This window comes from Salvia hispanica, chromosome 4 (genome assembly GCF_023119035.1).
Source record: "Salvia hispanica cultivar TCC Black 2014 chromosome 4, UniMelb_Shisp_WGS_1.0, whole genome shotgun sequence".
Classification (NCBI taxonomy): Eukaryota; Viridiplantae; Streptophyta; class Magnoliopsida; order Lamiales; family Lamiaceae; genus Salvia; species Salvia hispanica.
Window position 1 is genome coordinate 10,096,486 of NC_062968.1, and position 23,675 is coordinate 10,120,160.

Sequence of the window (23,675 nt, forward strand, 5' to 3'; positions counted from 1 at the left end):
AAAAATGTCATTATCTACGTTAAAATATATCAAAATAAAAATCAAAAGTCAAAAAGACTCACCTTCAACCAACTCCACCATCTCACTTCATTTATTACACATTCTACCGTCTCACTTCATTTATTACACACTTCACCATCTCACTTCATTTATTACACACTTCAACTCTTTCTTAAAATCCGAGCCATAACAATAAGTGACTCCAAATGTGGAACGGATGGAGTAATTAATACTCCTACTATCATCAATTATAGGTGAAGTTTATTGTATTGCATTTTTCTATGCATATATCCATAGGTCCAATTGAAAATGAAACGTTTTTTTTTATTGTCCCATTAGAAATTAAATGTTTTTTAAAATAAAAATAACTTTATTTCTACTTTTTCATTTTTTTTACTTTACTCTCTCTTCTTTAACTCAAAAAAAAACACTACATAAAATCTCGTGAAGCAAATGTTTCATATTTATTGGGACGGGGGGAGTATAATTTACCGAATTTCATTCTCCGTACGCATCTGATACGATTGTCCCTATTTCGGAAACTGACGATAAACCCATCATTGAGGATATACGTGAAGAGGATACATAGCCTACAAAGGAGGCAACCAAGACCGAGTACAACAGAATCAGAGACCTCATCGAGTAACTAAGCCACCTGATAGCTATCAGGATTATGTTCGACAATACGAGTCATTTTTAACCATATTTCTAGCTATGTTATTCTCTTTCGTTTTCACTATGTAAGCTTGTAATAGGATAGAGAGTCAAGCTTATTTATAAGCTTCTTTATGTAATAGGCTAAGTGAGAGAATATTAAGACTCACTGAAGATAAAAGGTAAAACAACACAGAAAACATTTACACATGCATCAAACATTGAAAACCATGTCTTCTCACACTTAGACTATTAGATAGGCTAAGTGTTATGAATGGGGGATTTGCGCATGCTAAAAACATATAATTAAGATAACACTACCAAAACTATAAAATAAAATAAAGAAAAACAGAAAAATTAAAAAGAAAAACTAACGGGTCAGTCGGTGTGGTCGGCCATCTCTTACATTGGCTCCTCCTTGGTACGGAGCTCGGTGCAGTCGTTTCCTCTGGTACATCCTGGGGTTGTTCACTTGCATTCTCCTCCTCTTCCTGGGAGTCATCACCTTCTCCTTCTGGTTCTTGTGCTTCGTTCACTTGGCCTGCCTGGCCACTCGTTCCAGCCGCATCCTCTTTCTTTCTTCTCGCTAACTCCTTAAACAGGTCCTTCATCATGTCTGCCAACCTTGTTATCTGGGTCCGAGTCTCTCTGTTCTCTGCCGCCATGTATGCCGCCGCCCTCTCCAGCTCGGCTTGTCTCCACTCTTGTACCTATCCTTCCTAGCTTGCAATCACTCTACCAGCGGGGATGGCGGCCTCACCCATAGCATAAATATAGGGGACGTCTTCCCTTATATAAACGGTATTTGTGTGGGTGAAGAATTGTATATCAAAGAGGCTAGGGGGGTCTACCATAAACATCGGTGAGAGGGATTCAGTTTCAATCTTCACAATATTATTGCACACAAAAGCTCCCAAGATGTTGCACATGGACAGTCTCCTAGCTGGGTAGGTAGCAATTAGGTGGCATCGACATGCGGTCCAAAAGCCTAAGTATACTCTCCTACTGCGCCTCGCGCACCATAAGAGGTACAACTCAGTCATGGATGTCCTTACGGCAGAGTTTATTTGACCCAGAAGGTTATAGTCCAGATATAGTTGAACAATGCGAAGGATAGGGCTATTGAAATGGATGGAACAGGAGTGGTGGAAGCAAATTGGCTAGCAGCGGGGTGAGTCAACTCTTCCCAACCTGCTTGGGGTTCAAATTCTACGTGCCTCCTAGGTATGCCTCTCTCCCAGTTCCTCCACTCAGAACTAATCGCCTCTTCTAAGATACACATTCTCAATCTTGCCTTCCACTCGTCCAGGTTCATAGATAATTCCCTCCCAAATACCCGAAAAGAGATAGACACCTCATCTAGGTCATTATTAAATCTAAACGTGATGAAAAACCCATTTGTCAATCTAACAGGTATAGTGCGGTCTCCATTATCAAGCAACCAATCAAATCCCAGAGCATGCATATAAGATAGAAAGGGGTTGCGAGCTACCAACTCGTCTAGAGAGGGAAAATGGAGTACCTTTCTGCACTTGACCTGTTTGTTGTTGTCATCTTTCTCCTTAAATGCATCCTGCAACTTCTTTGTGTTGAAGTGCTTCATATCCTCCATCAAGTCGTCATCAAGCTCCACTTGCCACGGCAGATACTCCACCCTCTCCACGGGAGGGTGAACAAGTTCGCAGTGCTCATCAGCTAGCCGTTGGTCCCAAAACTCCTCATCTTCCAAGGACACGTCATCTTCAAAATCCGGTTCATCGATGGAGGTGTATTCTTCGTCACTACTCTCCTCCTTGGGCGGCCATCTCTCCTGTTCAGGCTCGCGGATTACTACGGTTGTGGTCCTTGGCTTTTTGCTGCTATGTTTCTTCTGTGTTGGTGCCTTCCCTTTTCTCTTTCTCTCTGGCTGGTAACGTTCCTCTTCATCCTCACTGTCAGACTTCACTTTCTTCGATGCAGACGGCTCTTCGTGGGCAGTAGGGGCGGCCGGTTAGGCTTCCATAACCACCTCACGTACTGGCCTAGGAGGAACTACAATTGGGTTCTCCCCAGGTTTTGTAGGAGTCCCCCCTTTCTCCCGGCTTGTAGGGTTTGGTGTTATGAGCTCCGTTTCTTGGTGGACTTCTGATGGGGCTTTAACTGATTGGGTATCCTCCTCAGGTTTTGTAAGAGTATCCTTTTCCTCTCCAGTTGATATTTCTACCGCCTCAGAAGCGTTGTTGGCCCCTTTTTGCTTCGTTGGCTAGCGCACTAAGCATCTCGTCGATGTGCGCTTCGGCTGTTGCCCTTTTGGATCATCTTTCTGTTAGAGTTTTGTATACTAGAAATCACCTTTCGAGTGATTGGATACTGTAATAATTCTTATTTTATTTTCAAAGGAATAAAACAGATTATTTTTGTCATAATATTGTTTTATTTTACATTTAATGGTTGTTTTACTACATGTTTAAATGTATAAGAAACTTAACAAAGTCTAAGTCTTTGTTTTAGTAGACCGGTTGTGGGCGTCGTCCACTTTAAGGTAACATGGTCAATTCTGAACAACGAAAAAATAGAACTCACAACCTAGATAGGTTGCAAGTGGTATAGCACTGAAATAAGATGACATTGGTATGGTATAGCACTGAATGGATCTAACAGCAAGACATTGTCATTATGCTATCTACTGAAAGATGAGGTCTTGATAAATAACTATTTCTTAATTTACATATGTTAGCATTGAGCATACGATATTGATGATGCACTACTTTGACTTATCAAATGGCGTGGTTTTTCGTAACCCAATAATCCTGATATATTGGGTAGTGGTGATTAATGCATAGCGGTGCTAGGATTGCTATTATGTTGAAACGCACGCGAGGTGAGTCTCGTTTGATAATGCCCTCAAGAGGAGCGTGAAACAAGGTTTTATTATTCAGAACCTAGCTAATTGGAGTTTGACTACTCTATGAATAATAAATATGTTTCGTGCTGAATCCACTCTTAAAATTAATAAGAAGTTAATTAATTACGTCTATAGCAGACAATAATTAATTAATGGACATTTCTATCTTAAGTGTGGGAAATAAAGTTTTAGGCAAAATGGAAATCCGGATTGCTTGTAATTTCGGATTTGGATAGACAGTGCAATATTATTACTGTAGTGGCTGATAATAATATTCCAATATAAGCTTGTATTAAATTGTGGGTTCAATTTAATTAGTAAAAAGCTTACTGGGGGAGGCCATATCTAAAACCTTCCAAAGATCTCTGACTGTGCACAATATGAACTTAATATAAATAGGAGAATAAATGATAGACAGAAGAGAGATTTATTAATTTTTAATATGAAATTTTTGTCCTCTCTCTCCTTGAGGAATTCGAAATCTTCAGCTCTCCTCGTGAGAATTTTTTGTCTTCTTTATTCGAGTCCTAGTGTTCTGGTGAGATCAGCCCAGTTAGAAGATCAGTGGTCGAGTATTGAAGATCGACACATGGAGAAGTAGCAAGCCATCTACGATTCTTTGGAGAATTAAGAAGGTATAACTTCTATTCCGTAGAAAAGCATGTTTTAGGTTTCTATTATCAAAAGCATGTTTTAATTCAAGTTATGAGCATGATACATGTGATAATTGCGCGAATAGAATTTGTCTGAATAATCTGCTAAATAGATCTGATTCTCTGATTTATTTGTGCTTCCGCTGCCAACCCTATCACTTTCAACATCAATTTCCTCTTTACACTATTGGGTTCCTTTGTTTGGGAGTTGGGACATGTCTGCTCCTGATGTTTTTCTCGATTCTTCTGGCTTATTCTCTGGTACCACCTCCCTTGTTAGCTTGGCGGATGAATCTCCAGGTTCCTTCACAGACGTTACTGCCTGGGATGCGAGGTCCAGACCTTAGTCATCTCGGCAGTACCCAGCTCGTTCTGCCTTACTTCGTCCAGAATCGCTTGGAATTCTTCATCAGTCATCAGGCCTTGTTTCTTGGCCGTTTCATTTAGATCTTGTTCTCCACTTGCCTCCTTCTCACCTACTCCCTTTTCTATGGGTGTTTCCACAGTCGCGCCATCCCCTTCTTCGATCGTCTCCTTCACTCCTTCCACGACTTCCGCCACTCCCACCAACGAAAAAATTTCGGCTATATTAATGGATTGAAGAACAATATTGGATGGTATACTTCAAGAAAAACTATCTTCAAATATTAAAGAACCTTTTTTTTTAAATTAACTTCTTTATGAAGGAGGAAATTACAAATAAACTGCTAAGAAAGGAGGAAATTACAAGTGACGTCGAGAGGACTCGAACTCGGCACCTCATACATTGATGTCTGGGACAAAGGCTCTGGACTCAAATATTGAAGAACTTGAAGCTCTTGAAGTTGTTGTCGAAAAATTATGAAAAAAATCCGTATCATGATATTATTTGCCATAATTTTTTCACCGATGGAAAATAACAAAACTCAGATGAAGTTCATGATATTATTTGTCAAATTAAAAGTTCGTGACTTTTTTAAAGTTCCATGATATTATGGGCCAATATCCCTTTAAAATTTCACTTACTTTTTTTTATTTTAGGTAGTAGACTTCATATTCCACTAAATTCTTACACTTACATTGTACTATAAAATTAAACTGTATAAAAGTAAGACTTACATTTCATTTAACGGCTTACGTCATTTTCCTTCACATTTCTTAAAATCAGTACCAATTACTTAAAGTGGGGGAACGGGGAAGTATATTACATGTGCATTAGGCAAAAAAAGCATGACTGTCTCGTCATTCTCCATTAAATTTGAGCATGTTAGTTAAAACTACACCGAAATATCAGTCAAATCCCGTAAACTTCATCACATCCTAAACTGCATAGGGACAATTAGAGGGAAGGAGATAACACAAAAGCTACTCTTATGTAAAAGTCGGTACATCTAAGATGAGCCACTGGGTAAAATGTCCGGCCCCACTGACCTGCCAACAGGAGCTGCAGAAGCAGAGTTTGGAGCCCGTACAACCTGAACATTTCCACGAGCCATGAAGTTCGGCATAACTGGCTGAACAATATTTGGAAGAGCCATAGGGTTTGAGATTGGTCGAGACATTTGAGCTTGCTGAGTCGGGTGAGTAATTAACCGGTACAAGGCATCAGCATAAGCCTGCCCTGATAATGCTCCTCGCATCCGACCAGGAGGCCGCAAGTTAGGATCTACAGAAGTTTGAGCAGTTGTGTCTGGTTGCGGCATTGGTGTAGCCCTGTTCGTGACCCTTGGATCAGCAGCCAGGGTTGGCATAATATGTGCAGCGGTGTTCCATGCATACGAAGGCATAGCTCTGGATCCACCAATAGACATCTGGACAGCCCTATTTGCAGTTGCAATCAATTGAGCTTGTTGGGTGCTACTGCTAGCTACACCTGTTCTATGCAGATTAAGCTGTTGGGAGCTAGCTACTCCTGTGTGCATATGGGGATGCATTACGTTGATTGAAGGTTGCATGGATGACTTGGCCGTACCCGAAGATTGACTCGTTGCTCGAGGGATCCTTAAATTTGTCTGCCGACTAAAACTTTGGTTTTCATTTGAAACTCTACACATATTGGACACCTGATTTGGGTGTACGAAACCAGTATTTTGCCGAGGTGATTGAGCACGATTTTGCTGCCAAAAGTTCGAGAAATGATTTTAATTATCTGATCAGAGTTTAGGGGCAGGCACAATATATATAACAATAAAACATGAAACCTAGACAAGCAAGGAATTACAATGATATGGCACAACCAAAAAACAAAATGAAAGGGGAAAAGTTCATAAGTTCAAGAATCAAACTTGTTGAACTAGAACAATGCTACCTGTATGCTGAGATGTTGGGGCAATTTAGCTGAATGTGAGCCTGGTGGTGCCTGAAGTGGACTGGCATGATTTGATGTCAAGTTAGATGCAGCAGGTGAGGCTTGTGAAGCTACGGAAAGACTATTTGTTGTGCAGGAGCTGCTTGCAGCATTTGCCGAAGTGCTTGGTTGCAAGGTGGGAGCAGAGGTGTTAGCAGGAAGAGCCTGAACTACACTAGCCGTTCTAGTTATATGACTGGGAACTGCTGAGGGCATACCATAGTCACTAATAACAGGGGAGTTCCCAAGTTGATACTGCTGATATTGGGGCAAAGGAGTTCCAGTCTGTGGTGTAGAAGTTGTAGCAACAGCATTATGATGGAAAGCCCCAACTTCGGTTAGATTCGAAGTGGATGCAGAGGGACCAGTAGTTTGTGCATTAGGTCGAACATCTAATGTACCCAACCCAAAAGTTGACATATAAATCCCAGCCCAGAAGTCTCTCTCAGTGTGAGTGCTGCTCTGATTGGCATCATTTGTGATGGCCAGATGAGGGTTGATTGATGTCGTCTGAGCATTAGCCACTGAAGAATGTCTGCTGTCTTCAGTTCCAGATGCATCAGAAACATCCATTGGATCATCAGTCTGAGTCAGATCCAGTAGTTCTTCGGGTTGAAGAGACTCATCCCGTTCTGTATTTAAGGTCTTATCCTCTGGCTTCTCTGTCATTTCTTCACCTTCCATCGCAGCATTCCATGACCCATCTGAGGAGACAATTATGTCGGATATATTGGGCCTGACCTCTTTCAAGATCTGGAAGTCAAAATTGAATTCACACATCAGAAACATATGACATATATAGAGTATGTGCCTATCTATTTCTTTGAACGCTGGAGAGTATATAAAATTGTGTTATATATTATTCTATTAGCTATAAAGATGCTAAATATATGGTACTGTATAATTTAGCAAAACCCAAGAATAAAAGAAAAGAGCTACTTGCCTTAACCATTTTTTGATCAATGCGTATATCAGAGAAACACACGTGCTGATTACAATGGGGACAGCGCCACGACGGTCTTCTTGAGTTTATGTCCACATAGTTGTCGAAATCAAAACACTAAGGGAAAAGGAAAAGTATGTAAGTGGCGCAAAGTTCTAGAACAAAAATTTAGCCTTCAAATTAACAAAGTTTGTCACAAACATCAAGCTCGAAAATTACACCAATATTATTTCTTCAGTCTTCATAGGTTCCACGGGTTTAAGACTTCACCATATACAATGATTAAAAGAGATTATCAATCTATGACATCTTAAATCTTATGATACCCAATAGATGACATCTTTCTTGATATACTCATCTGATTTTACAAGGAAAAAGATACTGCCTCAATGGATTCAAACATTTAGGCACTCAACCTGAAATCTAGAAGGAAATTTGAATTTGCAGGGGTAAGCAAGATATTTGAATGAATAATCACCACATCCTAAGAAATTAGAGAAACTTATCTCTACGTAACTATCACATGATAAACAGAAAGACATTGCTTCTGAATCCGAGCTTAACATGTATAAGTTCTATTCAACTATCTAATAATTAATTACCTGAATATGCTTGCATGAAAGCCCTTTGACCGGTATTTTGATACGTGTGAAGCTGTTGGGATTAAGAATGATGATACACAAATCAGCAGGACATCATGGTGAAAGAAAAAGTTCTCATGTCCATGAATGATGACAACAAAATTTAGATTAGTTAAGTTAAGGGGAGTGTAAAATAACCTCAACTCTGGCAATAGACATAAAGGACAGTTACTGGAGTCATGATAAGTACATAAATGATGGTAGGCAATTTCTAGATTGACACTTTTAGATAATTGAAAATAATAGTTAGCCAAAAACTTTTAAAAACTGAAATAGTCTTGACTTGAAGAGACCAAAATATCTCATAATCAAATTCTTGCTGACTCCTCCATCCTATTTCTCTCGTTATTTTTCTTATCTCTCTCTACTATGTTTAACACTTTCCAAAGTCGCCGCCGCGCCAGAAAATTGCCACTTCAGGAAAATTGCCACTTCAGGAAAATAGCCGTCCCAGGGGTTCATGAGATTGGGTTTGGAGGTTTCGTATGGAATGGTTTGCTAGTTATGGAACAGGTTTGGTATGCACAGTATTCCATGCAGAAGTTTTTGGTATGCTGAAAATCTTGGTATGCATAGTACGAATGGTTACCAAACTAAATCTGGTACGCTGGTATGAATCAGTTGAACTCATAACAGCATACTGTACCTACTCGGTAATCATGCTTTGATAATCTTTTCATGAATTGGCTACATTTCAGCTACATTACTCTGGAAATATTTTGGCTATATTACTGTTGACGGTCAGCAGCAAAGATCATATTTTTTTCACAGCAGCCTGCAAATAGCCACACAACGACGACAGCATCGGGAGGGAAATTTTAGGGTGTGGAGAGTAGAGTAGAGAGAGAGTGCTTTATGGTTTGAAATGAACAATTGTGAGGGAAAATCTCAAATAAACTAGAAATAGGGCTTAGGAGTGTCAATAGAAAGTTGGAGGCAATTTTGTCCAAAATTTGAAAATTTTAGGGTTTTATGGCTATATTTTAGTACTAGGTTTTTTTTTTATATTGCTAGTTAACATTTAGCTTTGACAAAAAAAGTGTCAGTTCAAAATATTAACACATTATGTGGTTGTAGATTACTTTGGTTAATCTTGTAACAGATGAATCATCTTTTACATCCAAAGCATTGTCATGCAGTAAAAAATAGAAAATTTAAATAGCGAAATTTTCGATATTAAAGCAGAGTTTAACAGTATATATAACATAAACATGAAAGATATGATAATCGGTTACCTAATAGGACAATTCAGTGATATCCGTGATGATCCTTCAACTACCTCAGAATCTACACAAAGCAAAACAAAAACCAAGAACAAAAAAAAGGAAAGAAAAGATTTAGCAAATAATTGACTCGAGAAGAACCTTTTATAATGTTCCTATCAAACTAGATATGCATAGAGAACAATAATGAATATTCTCTATCTAATTCAGGAGATTTATTGAAGAGGCACCTGCATCCACAGTTGCAGGAGCATGCTGCTTGCTGTCCTGGAGGGTGTTACTATCAGGGTTTGGCACTTCACTCATGAATGCAACTATTATTATATAATTTCCTTCAAAATCACAAATTTGCGAGTAAGCTACTTGTCAATGTCAAAACCCGTAGTATCAGATACGGAAACATGAGTCAAGGATACCATTAAATTCACCCACAGCTTGAAGAAGATTAGATCCATAATTTAGCAAAGGTGTCACAACTGTTGGAACTTGAGGGCCCGTATCCTAAGTAAACCAATGAAATTTTAAAGTAGAATCTAATTGTTAGCAAAAGCAAAGGACATCAATTGTAGTACTACTTAATATTTTTTGCAACAAACCACGAAAAGATTAGTCCTCCTTTCCACTCCCTTTCCACTCAAGAGAAAGCTGCAGATTGAAATGCGTTGTGAACTGTTATAAAAGAAAGAAAATATATCCCCATTTTTAGTCACGTTTTGTAAGTAAAGAACTTACTTTACTTTGGCAGGAGTAACAAGGCAGGAAGATGTCTCAATGCTATCTGTCTGGACCACTAACAACCTCTGCAGGTATAAGTCAATATGAGATTAACAAGTAAACAGCATCAAAAGTTCTTAGCTATGCCTGTAATTTCATGATTTGGCAAAGTAAATTGGAATAATTGAAAACAGAAACTGTTATCAATTTCCCCATGCAAGTTATCAGCTGATATCAGCCTTCAGGCATGGATGCATTGTGGAAAGGATCAAAGGAAAGCCTAGTGTTCCCAAGAGCTACTAATTACCAGTCATATATTCATTTCATGGTACAGAACGACAATCATGAAGGGCATCATCATAGGCATTAAAATAGTTTCAAACATGCCATATGAAATTGCGTCTTCACCCATTTCTCAAACTGTTGCAAGAATCAATCTATTCATTCATGCTGATTATATAGCATGGTCATAGTTAGTGTCAGTGAATAGAGGGACCCATTTATTTATTGTCTTATATTCATTCAGCCAAATGAAATTATTGAATGTTTTATTATACAAATGATAGTAGGTACAACCCTAGACAGCCCATGATCCACCAGATAGTACCATTTTACAAAAAGTGTGGGGGGGAAATGAGCTATAAGATGGTAGCAGGTTATGGTTCGTCCACCAGGAATCAGTTTATCTACATGCTACCTAGGTACCCATGTACATGTGCCCATTCTTCACCATGTACCTGATCCATATAAATCTTTAAGAAATAAGTTCTTTGAATCCTTGATGTTTCACTGATGTTTTTGCCAATACTTCATTCTGCATCGAGAAATGATATCCTTTGACGAACTAAATACACAACATCAAATGTTTAACTGGCATCAACACTTTACTTTATTTCTAGGTATCCCCATTCTCCATGGACTGGACTAAAAGATCCTAATTCCTAACTAATTTGAGAAATCATAGAGGACAGTGAAACACAGTAAACCAGCTGCAGTTGCAAACTTCACAGCTAACATATACGGAACTTGCTCTAACAAATTGTTAACACGAGTTATGGTTTGCAAGCTTACAATACTATCTCCTGGGGCATACGTCTTCTTTGATATCTGGAAGTCACTCGCATAAGCCTCAAATCCAGGCTAAATTGAACAAAATACAACAATACTATCAGCATAGTAACATTAATAAGAACTTTTGATAGGGGAAAGGAAGGGAAAATAACAACCTTCACTTCAAGAAAAGCAAATATATGTCCCATTCTCAATCTTGGATAGAATCTGTAGACATACTCACAACCCAACTCGGTCAGTTGCAAGGAAGGAAAATGACACAAAACAAACTAGAGTGGATTGCTGGCTGCTAACAAGGGAGAACAGAAAACCAAGATGCAAGAACTGTGTATTGGTACGTTTTATAGGACTAGTAAATTTCTCAATTAACCAAGTGAAACACAAATGTTATTTTTATGTTCATATCAAATCTACAAAAGAATAAGAAAAATGTTCAACATCCAAAAGCAACATGAACAATTTATTATAACTAAATCTTTGAAGCAGAACCAAAATAATTCATGCAATAAAGGATGGGTGCTCTATGAGACAAATCCATAAACATTGAAAAATCTATGGAGCAGAGCTAAATCCTTCATTCTTGTATGAAGAATAGCATTACCCTTATCCCATTGAATTTTTTAATTGCCATCACCATTCAGTTTATACTTTAGAGGAAAATATGATTTAGAAACTATCTAAAAGGAACAAAGCAAGGGAGTGATCATAACAATTTGTGATTCCTTCCTTCATGGCTGCAGAACCAGTTTGAATTGACAGGCAACCAAATAAATGAGAAGTTTGCAGCCTTAACACATGACACACTAAGTTGAAAAATTAGGATCAAATCATCAAGTTGTAATAAAAGAAACATATATACCTTGACATGACTGTTGAGATAACTGGGTGAGAAGGGTTTGGGTCAGTGCTGAAATCAGATACACTACAAAAATTGCTTGCTACCTGTAGATATCATCACATTCCAAAATTACATACAGAATATATTGAAAGTTAGATTATATCAAATAATAAAAAATATTGACATACCTTTCTTGCCAAATTGTGGAGCTCTTCAGAGTCTTGATCAGGAAACCACCCATTCTGACAAGCACTCTATCACAAAATCCATGACTGAGATGAACAATTAGTGGAAAAAAGGAGGTGTACATGCAAAAGCAATGTTTATGGATTCCACAAACACTTGGGATAAGTAGAAACACTTGGGAAGGGAAAAACTTGCAAAATTTTGCATTCTAGTTCTATTAACACATGCAATTTGGGAAAAAAATAGAAACAAACAAGGTTCCATAACACTAAAAATGAATAGATATATCATAAATAAGTGTCCCATTTCACTGTTTCAAAGAAGAGAACTGAACAAGTTACACTGGTGCAAAGGCTAGAAAACGACTTCTTGAAAACTATTTTGGTGGTTCATAAAATATCAGGCATTAATGTGGTTGCTTAGGGATCTTTACAGATGTATAAGAAAAAAAACTGTTTCTTGTTTTACAATTTCAAAACTTTGCAAGCACCAGAGTCGCATTTTCAACACGTCACACCACCAGGAGTCAATAAACAAATGATGCATATGATCCAGGCATCAGAACATGTAATAAATGATCTAACAATGCATAACTGAAGCAAAAAAATAGTACTCCACTTACTATTAAAAATTGGCAGTGAAAAGGAATTACCTTGACAGAAATCATCAGGACCATAATAGCTGCTTGCGTTGAGGCATCATTTTTCATTTGGCTCACCTAACAACATAACATTTCAGACAAAAATGAGAAGAACACTTTACATCATCATTTAATGGAATATATGAAGAAAACAAATTCCAAAATATCATCGGTCGTCCATCTGTAGTTCTTATGTTGTGACTAGAGGAACTCATTTAATCACACGTGTCCACTTCACAACGGGAGCAAATAGTGAAAAAGGCAACACCAACAGTACTGCAGCTCTATCTCAGAAGCAAACCAAGAATTCAATAGAGTACGAAAACAACTTATCCAAGCTAGTCAGTAGTCACACTTAGATATCACTAAAAATTTAAACAAACAAGAGTGTATAAAATCATCACCTGCTTTACCAGAGAAGGTAAATCGCGTGACCTGTTTGGAAAATAATTGTTTGCAATGGAAAAATCAATATATCTGCATTGCACAAAAGAAAAAGAATAAATTAGCAGTGATAAGCCAAAAGAATCAGCTAAAATCACCCTGAAGTAAAAGGAACTGTCAAGATATACACACTCTAAAATCTAAATGGTCTTGAAAATAAAATAGGCAAAATGCATATATAGCAGGCAACAGATACTACATTAAACGAAGGAGGAATGCCTGGAGAGCGAGAGGCATAGATTGTCGAACTCATTGTCGTTTCTACTGTTGTTGTACAAGTGAATAAGCAAACGATCGATGGCAGCAGAAATTCGGAAGTTATTTATCTCCCACGGTGTCAAGCCGGTGCCTCCGCCGGTGAAGCCGTCATTGGTGTATAACCTAGTCGCCAGCGCCGCTGTGATTCCGGTCATTCTTCTCTCCCGCTCTTACTCTTTTCTTTATTTCAATTTTTTATGAGGGTTTTAACTAAATCAAATGCACGACCCTCTTTCTCCCACCAATCTTTTCTTTTTCTAATTTCTCTCTTATTTCTCTATCTTATGGAGTAGTAATAAAATTGTTAGTAGAGTGCACTGCCTCAAAAGTTTTAACTATTTAGGTTGTGACGTCACAAACCTCTAATAAAAAAAAATAATATTAGAGGACCATAATGTTATACTCCCTCCGTCCCAAGATAAGTGACTTATATTCCTTTTTGGGTGTCCTACTATAAGTGATCTATTTCCATTTTTAGCAAAAAGTCATCTCTCTTATTTTATTCTCCACCTACTTTATTCTCTCTTCTCTCCTCTATTTTTCTCTCTCTCATACTTTACTCTCTCCACTTTAACTTATTTAAATACCATTCCTTAAATCCCGTGCCCAAAAGAAGTAGGTCACTTATCTTGGGATGTAGGGAGTATATAATTACAAATCATATTTTTTCATACCAAAACATCCCCAGGCCCTAAAATGATATTTTTGCAACTTCTTAAAGCATCTCCAAAGGAAGAGGTCAATGAAGAGGTAAACTAATATAACTACCATATTTGTCTTCTTTTCATGAAAAACCATTCTCCAAAGGAGAAAGTATTTGAGAAAGTAAATAGATAATACTCCCTCCGTCCGCCATTAGGAGTCTCATTCCTTGGCGGTACGGATTTTAATACTCCCTCCGTCCACGAAAATTCGTCCCGGTTTGACCGGGCACGGGTTTTAAGAAATGTAATGGAAAGTGAGTTGAAAAAGTTAGTGGATTGTGGATCCTACTTTTAAAGTATTAGTTTTATAATAAAATGTGAGTAGGAATGAGTTAGTGGAATATGAGGTCCACTACCAAAAATGGTAAAAGTGAAATGGGACAAATTTTGGGGGACGGACGGAAATGGAAAACTGAGACAAATTTTCGTGGACGGAGGGAGTAAATGTTAAGAAAAGTGGGTGGAAAAAAATTAGTGGAATAGAAGTCCCACTTGTATATATTAGTTTTAAATGAAATGTGAGTGGAATGAGTTAGGTGAAAGTGAGACTCTATTACTATTTATGGTAAAAGTGAACCAGGACTCCTATTCACGGACGGACTAAAATGGAAAAACGGGACTCCTATTCATGGATGGAAGGAGTAGATAATATACCTCTTTCATTTGCCACTCCTTGTTGGAGATGCTCTTATATAATTTTCTAATAAATTCTCGTACTTTATAATAACTTCTTAGGGACTTTTGAAATCATAGCTTAACATAAACATAAATACATAATCATAAAAGACAATATGGATCCTCTACTGTGTTATATTCTCGTTCAACATTCTAAGTATTAATTGAACATTTAATAAGGGCACTGTATTATCATGCATTTTGAATTGTTTTTGGCTAATCATTTTACTGAATAATCATTATAAGTAGGAGTACTACTATTTTGTAATTGGATTTTATAGTGTGTGTTTGCGCATTTGAAAGAATAAAATTTGACAACTACATATGTGAAAGTGAAATAAATAAATAAATAAATACGGATAACCTATTTTAGGAATACCAAATTCATGCGTTTCATATCAAAAAAATTTTCATCTTGTCTACATTGCATGTTGTGCTCTCAAGAACGGTAGAGGATCCAAATCCCTCAACCCTCGCTTTCATATTTTCTCACATCTACCATTTTTTTACCTTTATCTAGTGTAAAATAGTAGGAGTAGTATCTTGAAAAGGGGGGAAGTGTGTGTAGTGTTGCGATATTCAAATAAGGAAATAGCAGGCTCTCTAGATCCAGCAAGTCCACTAGATCACTCGGTCTAGGAACTCGTGGGTCGTGCGGAATCCCGGTCGTCGGACACACAAGCACTTTTCCTTTCAAAAACCCTCAACCACTTTACTAAACCTAGTATAGGGAAGTAGGGATCGATCCCACAGAGAAGGATGCGTAAGACTCATAATCAAGGATTTGGGAGTGTTTTTGGTGTTGGCTGCTGCCACGCATTTTCTTGGGTTGAGGAAAATTAAAATTAACTTGACTTGGGAACCTTAAAAAAAACTTAACCTAACAGCTAGACCTAGGAGATAATTCTACGGTGGGGACCACGTCTAAAAAAGTGCTTGTACGACTAAAAAGTTGGCAGAATAACTAACTCTCGTACTAACTGACAGTGACATCGTCTTCTACAACCAAATTTGCATAAAACTTCTTAAGAAAAACACATAAGCAAATAAAAAACAGAGCTACTAACTTGAAATCAAATCTATGCATAATAAACGAAGAACTTAACAGATCTGCTTACCCTAGACGAAGTAAAATAGAAACCAAGGGGAAATAAAACAAATCTATCTACTACTGTCTTTCCACACGCCAAATCCAACCTCAGACGCTAAATCCACTCCGGATCCAAGCGTCCGACATGAACTCCAAACAGAAGAAACTCTCCATCACGTCAGATTTTATAAATAAGAACTCCGAATACTCAAACAACCACAGATCTGTCACCAAATTCCACATCAAACACCTTAACAACGAGATAAACAGAGATCGACATAGCAATTGAAGAATTACGCTAACAGCAGAGAGATCTATGCAAAATAACTTGAAATTAAACAGCTCAACGCAGATCCATGAACGGTAAAGCAGTAAAACATTATCAACATCAAAGTCGACTCCCAAAAGTGAAGTTCGACGGTGGAAACTAGCAAAAACAACTGAAATTAAAAGTAATTGTATCTTCGCCCTCACTAGGACGGTGTTGCCAAGCACGAAATCTTTCAGAAAGTACCCTCCCTATCACGATTACCCCAGAACCATTCCCAAGTGTGTGTAAAGAAAAATGAGCTAAGAAGAGTGAAAAACTATATCCCTTGCGTTGCATGCTCTTCTCTATTTATAGGCGTTTTAGTGGGCCCAGCGAGGTATAGATAATGACTTTGTTGCCCTCAGCTGTAGACTTCCTTTATCACGCCAATTTCCTCGTAAATCCTGCTCATTTCGTTCCATTCTCCCGCTAGACCATCTCCTTCATTACTTCCTTGATCTAGCGATTTTCTTCACACACCTGGCTTAAGAAACGTGTTAGACCCAGCAAATTTATAACATTTTTCGCACATTACCGATGCATGAAATTAGCCTTGTCATATCTTTTATTTCATTAAATTTAAAGAATAACATATAATTCTTTCACCAAAACTTATAAACAAAAAATATTTAATACTTATGTATTCATAACATAATAAAATCATGACATATGTTCCCCTACTTGCTAAGTAAACAAAAAATACAAAACAAAGTCAGAGTTAAATTTAACTTTATCAAAACTAAATTTCCAAATAATTCTTCTTTTATATGATCCAATTCTATTAATTCCATACAATAATTATAAAAAGCCAGGACATAAGATTTATTTAAAAATAAATAACAATGATTCTTTATTTATTAAATTTGACAAATTGTGTGGATTAGATCTTTATCGTATCAACACAATAACAATTCATGTTATTCGACTATAATTGTCTTTATCTTTAATAGCAAATCAAACAAGCACATTTTTCCAATACCTATAATTGAAAAATACTACTGGTCAAAAACAAAATATAACTATGGTTATATATTTTTTGGAGCAAAAGTAGTTAAGATTTTTATGTAAAGCCATGATATCCAATCAATTTATATGAAGTTTCCGATAAATTATTAACAAGAATTAACACAATTATTTAAACTAAAAATACAAATGGAGAGGTAAAATAAAAGAGAGAAGGTGGGTGAGAGAAAATCTATATCTATCTATTATTCTAGAGGGATGTATTAAGATGACAACTCTCTTTATTGTAACACCATATCACCATTTTAGGCCATTGGATCTAAAAATCGTGTGTTTGTCATGCTGTCACGTGTAAAAATGCAGAGGGATAAAATTGAAAATTTCTAATTTTACATTAGCAGATTGTAGTGTTATTCATTGAATATTGCAGTCTTACCACAACAATATTGCAGTTTACCATGACTGCAATATCTAATACAGTAGACTGCAACTCGTATTCTGTTCACGAAATTTAATCCTAGGCGTCCATAAATGAGATCTAACGGACTATATTGGTGGTATGATGTTATCCTATCTATGGTGGCACCATATAGTGCTCCCCACATATATATATATATATATATACATATATATATAGGGGTGCACTAGGGTGCCACTATGGTTAAAATAACATCATACCACCAATATCCACCCTTAGATTCAGAAATTCAATGCTCAAGATTTAATTTCGTGAACAGAATTGAGATTGTTGTCTAGTGTATACCGAATTGCTGTCGGGGGCATCTTAGTCATTTCAAACCGATTCAAATTAGGGTTACCCCCAAAAATACCGTCATTCTCCAAATTCACCTCTCTCTCTTCCCGACTCTTCTCTCTCTCTCTCCCCGACTCTCCAAAATCTACGATTCTCCAAAATCTCGCCGATCCTCCACCTCTAGATCCCGCCGCCTCCACCTCTAGATCCCGTCGCCTCCGTCTCTACCTCTAAATCCGACCGCCTCCGCCCCTACACCGTGTAACTTCAATTTCCAGCCACGACTACACGGTGAATCGCGCGATTTAGGGCTAATTTCTGGAATTCCGAACGCCTACAACAAGTAATCGGTGAAAACAGTTCAGAAGGTATGTTAATTGGATTCCGTTTAGGGTTGAACGAAATAGGTTTCCAGAATGTTACATTGTTGTGAATGCAGATTTATGTATGTGTATTATTCATTAAATTGATGTCTTGTTTAATGTTTCGATCTGAGGTTTTAGTCTGTTTTTGGTGATTTTCGAAATTTTATAGCTATTTGCTCCATGTATGAGGGTTTTTTGAAACGTTGTGACAGACTATTGTGATTTTTTATCTATTGGATTAAGTATTGTTGTACTCGAAGTGAATTGCTGATTTGGTGATTTGCTTAGTTAGTGATTTGCTTGTATTAATGTATAAAAGGGGTTATGTTACTGCATGATTCATTTTGTGGATGATTTGGATGTTATTGGTTTAATGCAGTGTAAAGACAACTTTAAATGGCAAGAAAAAGAACAATATCACAGGTGGAAGAGGAAGAATCTAGAGGGGATACAAGTGAAGCTGAAACTAGAAGTAATCATGAAAATATGAATGAGGAAGAAGTGGAAGCTGAAACAAGCACAAGAATAAACACGAATGCAGAAATAAGAGGACCGGGAGGTGAAGGTGTTGTGAAAAATCTTGCAGTATTACTTGTTATATATTGCAGTGGATCATTTATAACAATGCAGTCTTATTTGTTATATATTGCAGTGGTCCATTTAGAATAATGCATCATGATCTTGCAGTTTTGCATATTTACACTATTGATTTGGATTATATGATAGATCTTTGTCTGACAAAAATAGTCTATATATGAGTTAGTGCAAGTAACAAAATAGATAACAGTGTTCAAAATCTAAGCATTACTGTATAGATTAAATGAACTTTTGCTAATTTTAAATTCTGTTTCAAGTGATATTAGTTATAGCAATTATTGATAATTCATACCTAAATCATGACATGATTAGATACTTATCATTCTACTAGTTAAAATGAGGGACCAACAAATAAGATAATTTATGTCATATTGTTGTGTTACTTCTTATACATTGCAGTGCAACATTTAAAATAATGCAGTCTTGTTTGTTATAGATTGCAGTGCACCATTTAGGATAATGCATCATCTTGTTGTTTTGCATGCTATATTGCTTTATTTAATGGTATATATTGTTGTATTGCTTGTTATACATTGCAGTGCATCATTTAGAATAATGCATCATCATCTTGCAGTATTTGTTGTTCTATATTGCAGTCCATCATTTATAATAATGTAGTATTGATTTTTTTTTTTTTTTTTTTGTAGTTTTGATAAGATTAAACAAGGGTGTGAATGCCCTGCTATTCAGATTAAAGCCAGAAATATTTGGAAATACCATGGAGTATCTAAATGGAAAGCAAAAAAGGGATATAATTGACCTGGGGTTTGGGGCACTTCTGAATTTCAAGTTAAATTTCATACCTCCAAAACTGGGATTCTGGGTTGCATCATACTTCAATCCCATTGCTTGTGGGTTACCTATAGGAGGGCCAGGGACAGAATGCAGGCACATCGACGAAGTTGATGTGCATCTGACGCTTGGCCTTCCTAAAGGAAAAAATCGTATTGAACGGAAACTCCGGAAGCATGATTTGTCGTGGATGGAAGCCGTTGCAAAGTCTCTTAAAAAACCAAGGAAAAATATATATGTTGATGACATTGCCATCCTGATGTTGAATGAGGTAGATAGTGGTGACCAACTCAAGAGACTGTTCTTGGTGCTCATGGAATACTGTTTTATAGAGACCCCAGCAGATGGACAAAGATCCTACATATCTTGGATGATTTGTCAATCATCCATGAATACAATTGGTGTGAATACGTCATCAATGTTCTGTTAGATGTGCATAACAGATGGCTGAACTCCTCTAGCAGATACTACACTGGTCCAATAGTTTTCCTTATTGTAAGTGTAACTTTCTTTAAAAAAAAATTAAAAAATGCATATACTAAAGTTTTTTATGCTTCTGTATGTCAGGGATGTTATGTGGACAGGATGATAGTAGGAAGAAGAACAGTTGAACGACGTTTCCCATCAATTAACATGTGGGAGTTGGAGGCGTTAAAAGCAAGAGAAGCCCTAGAGATCAATGCTGGTGGATTTGGGCTGGGTTACTATGATGACAGAATGCCACAACAACTTGTTGATGATGACAAAGCATTAATCCGAACGCAAGAGCAACAAATCTTGGATGTGGTGAATGATATGGCCGGTCCTTCAACTTCAGCAGAAACAAAGCAGCAACACAACGAGGAAATAGAAGCAAGAAAATTTACTGCTGATGTCTATCGTGCTGGAAATCTTTTGGCTGATGGAATATTCAAGTTTGCTGCTACGTTACATGCACCACCAGAGCACATACGTGAAATGAATAGTTTTAAGGTAGCATCTGCAGCGGGGTTGATAATGCTGACTAATGGTAACAGAGAGAAGAGACGGATGAAAACAAAAGATCAAGTTGAAACACTTGCTCAAAATTTGGATGACGAGGATCTGCAGAATCCTGACTGGCTGGCAGCAATCGAAAAAATGATGAGTGCTCTAGATAAAAAAATTGAATTGGAAAATTATATGCCTAATTGGAATCTGTTTGATGGTGATGACAGTCAAGTAAGTTTTTCTTATTGATAACAATATGTGGTTTATATATATTGTATTTAAAATTCACTACACTTTTGCAATTGGAGATTGTTCATAATGATGGTTTTATGGATATGCAGAATGTGCAAGCACAAGGTGGCCAGTCGAGAGGTGAGAAATCACCTGTTGCAGATCAAAGTCGTGGAAAGGAAAAGATGGGTGATGCAACTGAAGCAAGGAAGGAGCCTTCATAGGCTACGTGCCCATCGAGCCCAGCTGCAGCTGCTGCAACAAATGAGCCTTCAAAGGATAAAACTGATAGTCCATCGGCTCCTGCAGAGGTATGATATACATTCCATAACACAGAGTGAATTGTTGCAGATTAGTATATTATATATTTCACATTATAATGCATTTGTGTTTGTGGCTATTGTAGAATGTCTGTGAAGAACCTTTGAAGCCTCCACAAGGAGTGAAAACTGCAGCTTCAAAGGACACGCAAAAACTTGACTCAACTTCGAATGTGAATGATCCTTCCAAAGAAAAGGAGGAACATGTATATAATGCATCTTGCCAAATTATACTATGCATTCTTAAGTTTAATAATTGTAATATTGTTTGTTGTAATTTCCAACAGGGACAAAAAACAATCTCCACCCGTGACAAGACAAAACATAAAGTAAGTGATGCGATTAAATCTCCTTATGTTGTGCGTGCAGTTACAATGTCAAACAAACTGACGGGGGATGAGAGGGAACTGTATTTTTGGATGATGAGTACTGAAATCAATGCCACGTATGTTTCGTATGAAATTATTTTTAATACCAAGTGTTTATTCAATAATTGTACAGAATGATAACATCCTACATTTTGTAACAGGGAGCTGATCAACATCAACAACTTGAAAATTACTCATACTCAACTAATGTCAATGCTGCCATATGCAAGGATCCATGTTGCAGTCATAGATGGATGGAGTTGTTACTTAAATTTGAATGAGAATTTCAAGTCCCGTACATCACCCAACAGATTGTTTCTGTCTACTTTCCCCTCCGTATGTCTCAAACACTTAATGCATATTAGACTTCTCGTATGGTTGTCCTAATTCTTATTTTCTTTGGCTGCAAAATGGTACAGTTGTGGACCCAAAGACTGATTGGAGCAATGATCAGACAAAGGAGGTCTTTCATGAAAGAATCATTGATGAGCTCAAGTATATCCAAAACTTCAAATGGGAAAATTACAGTCTGGTAATAAACTATCAATACATTGAACTACAATATGTTTCTTAGTAGAATGCAATTAAATATACTCATTGTTATGCAACAGGTTTTTTTCCCTATATATACAAACGACCACTACTATGTGGTTTGTTTTGATTTCTTGAAAGCAACAATCTGCGTGATAGATAATGTTAGATCAGAAAAAGCTGATGTTGGGGATAGATATGGTGACCAAGTCTATAGGCTGGTAAGCAAGCAAGGCTATATATGTTATTCTGCAATATACATTATATAAATATGCAAATCTCATCAGCTTGACAATTCTTATTTTATAAATTGCAGATAGATTTCTTTGTCTACACTCTGGAGACATGTGGTTGTGCTAGCTACGGTCGCATGCTCCAAAAAGCAAATGTGAAGGTTCTAGAAATGAAATGGAGTGCTAAAGAAGACACTACAGATTGTGGCTTGTATGCAATGCGCCATATGGAGACTTATATGGGCATGAAGGTCACTGACTGGAAATGTGATCTGACAAACAAACAATCAAGGCCTCTGCAGCTTCTTCGAGCCAAATATTGTACAGCAATGCTGTATAACAACAACAATAGGGCCTTTAGGTGTGTGTCAAGACTTGCCTCACATCAGTATACGGAGGCAAAAAAGACAAGACCGATTGATGTGGAGAATATGGTAGCGGAGTACAAGAACAAACCATCTTGGCGTTCCTCACAATGAAAATAGGGCCTAAGGCTGCTGCAACAATGAAATCTTGGATGTTTGCCATGAAGTCTTGGATGTTTGAATGAACTTGTGCTGAAACATTTCGTTTTATAGTTTTATTTTGGGGTAGACAATGTAACTGACTTAATTTGGTTTGACTTTTTATCCATAATTGTTTTGATGGCAGTTACTCATAATATGCTTGCATGCTTGAGATTAATTACAGATCATATTAGTTTCTGGGTGTAACAAAGTGTTTAGGACCTATTTTGATTTGAAATATGAGATTCAGTTAGAGCAGGGAGTTCTATTGGGAAATTATTGCAGTGTAAATGTCATGACTTTGCATAAAAGAAACTTAAAAGAATCATCTAGTGAATGAAATTAATGGAATTTGAGTGAACATTTCTTTAAAGTCATGTGATGTTTTCCTAGCACTTGAAAGCTAATTATGCTTTGGTTGTAGAGAATACTGACTTTAAGGTTGTGTACCACCTAGCTATACTCTCGTTCTATTAAACTACATCAGAAAGAACAATTGTAACAATAATATGTAAACTGCAACATTGTTGTGGTAACACAGCAATATTCATTGAATAAGACTGCAATATAGTACTGTAAAATTTTGTAATTAAAAAAGATTGAAGTTAGACTATTTAATGGAATAAAAGGCAACTTGGAAACAATAGTATAAAATTAATAGTAATGAAGGAATAGAAAGAAGAAAATAGTGTGTCTGCACTCGTTTCATTAGACTGCAATATATCTACCCTAATACTGCAATATCTTCTGTATAAGACTGCAACCTGATAATGTAAAAATGAACTAACAATT

General features: G+C 37.0%; 1 protein-coding gene across 2 annotated transcripts; it reads right to left on the minus strand.

Annotated features, from left to right (window-relative positions):
• Positions 1 to 5,385: 5,385 nt before the first annotated feature.
• On the minus strand, positions 5,386 to 13,720 carry LOC125218771 (E4 SUMO-protein ligase PIAL2-like). 2 transcript variants are annotated; one of them, XM_048120526.1, is made up of 16 exons: positions 13,437 to 13,720; positions 13,178 to 13,250; positions 12,786 to 12,851; positions 12,136 to 12,201; positions 11,969 to 12,051; positions 11,265 to 11,316; positions 11,110 to 11,178; positions 10,057 to 10,124; positions 9,921 to 9,969; positions 9,741 to 9,825; positions 9,555 to 9,656; positions 9,337 to 9,388; positions 8,063 to 8,114; positions 7,461 to 7,577; positions 6,479 to 7,270; positions 5,386 to 6,287 (listed from the first exon to the last, which is right to left on the minus strand). In XM_048120526.1, exons 1-16 carry the CDS (start codon positions 13,628 to 13,630, stop codon positions 5,562 to 5,564), a joined length of 2,646 nt encoding a protein of 881 aa, XP_047976483.1. In that variant the 5' UTR covers positions 13,631 to 13,720; the 3' UTR covers positions 5,386 to 5,561. The 2 variants fall into 2 exon arrangements, with proteins under 2 accessions (XP_047976483.1, XP_047976484.1); XM_048120527.1 differs by lacking the exons at positions 13,178 to 13,250; positions 13,437 to 13,720 and having other exon boundaries at positions 12,136 to 12,219; positions 12,786 to 12,824.
• Positions 13,721 to 23,675: the final 9,955 nt, after the last annotated feature.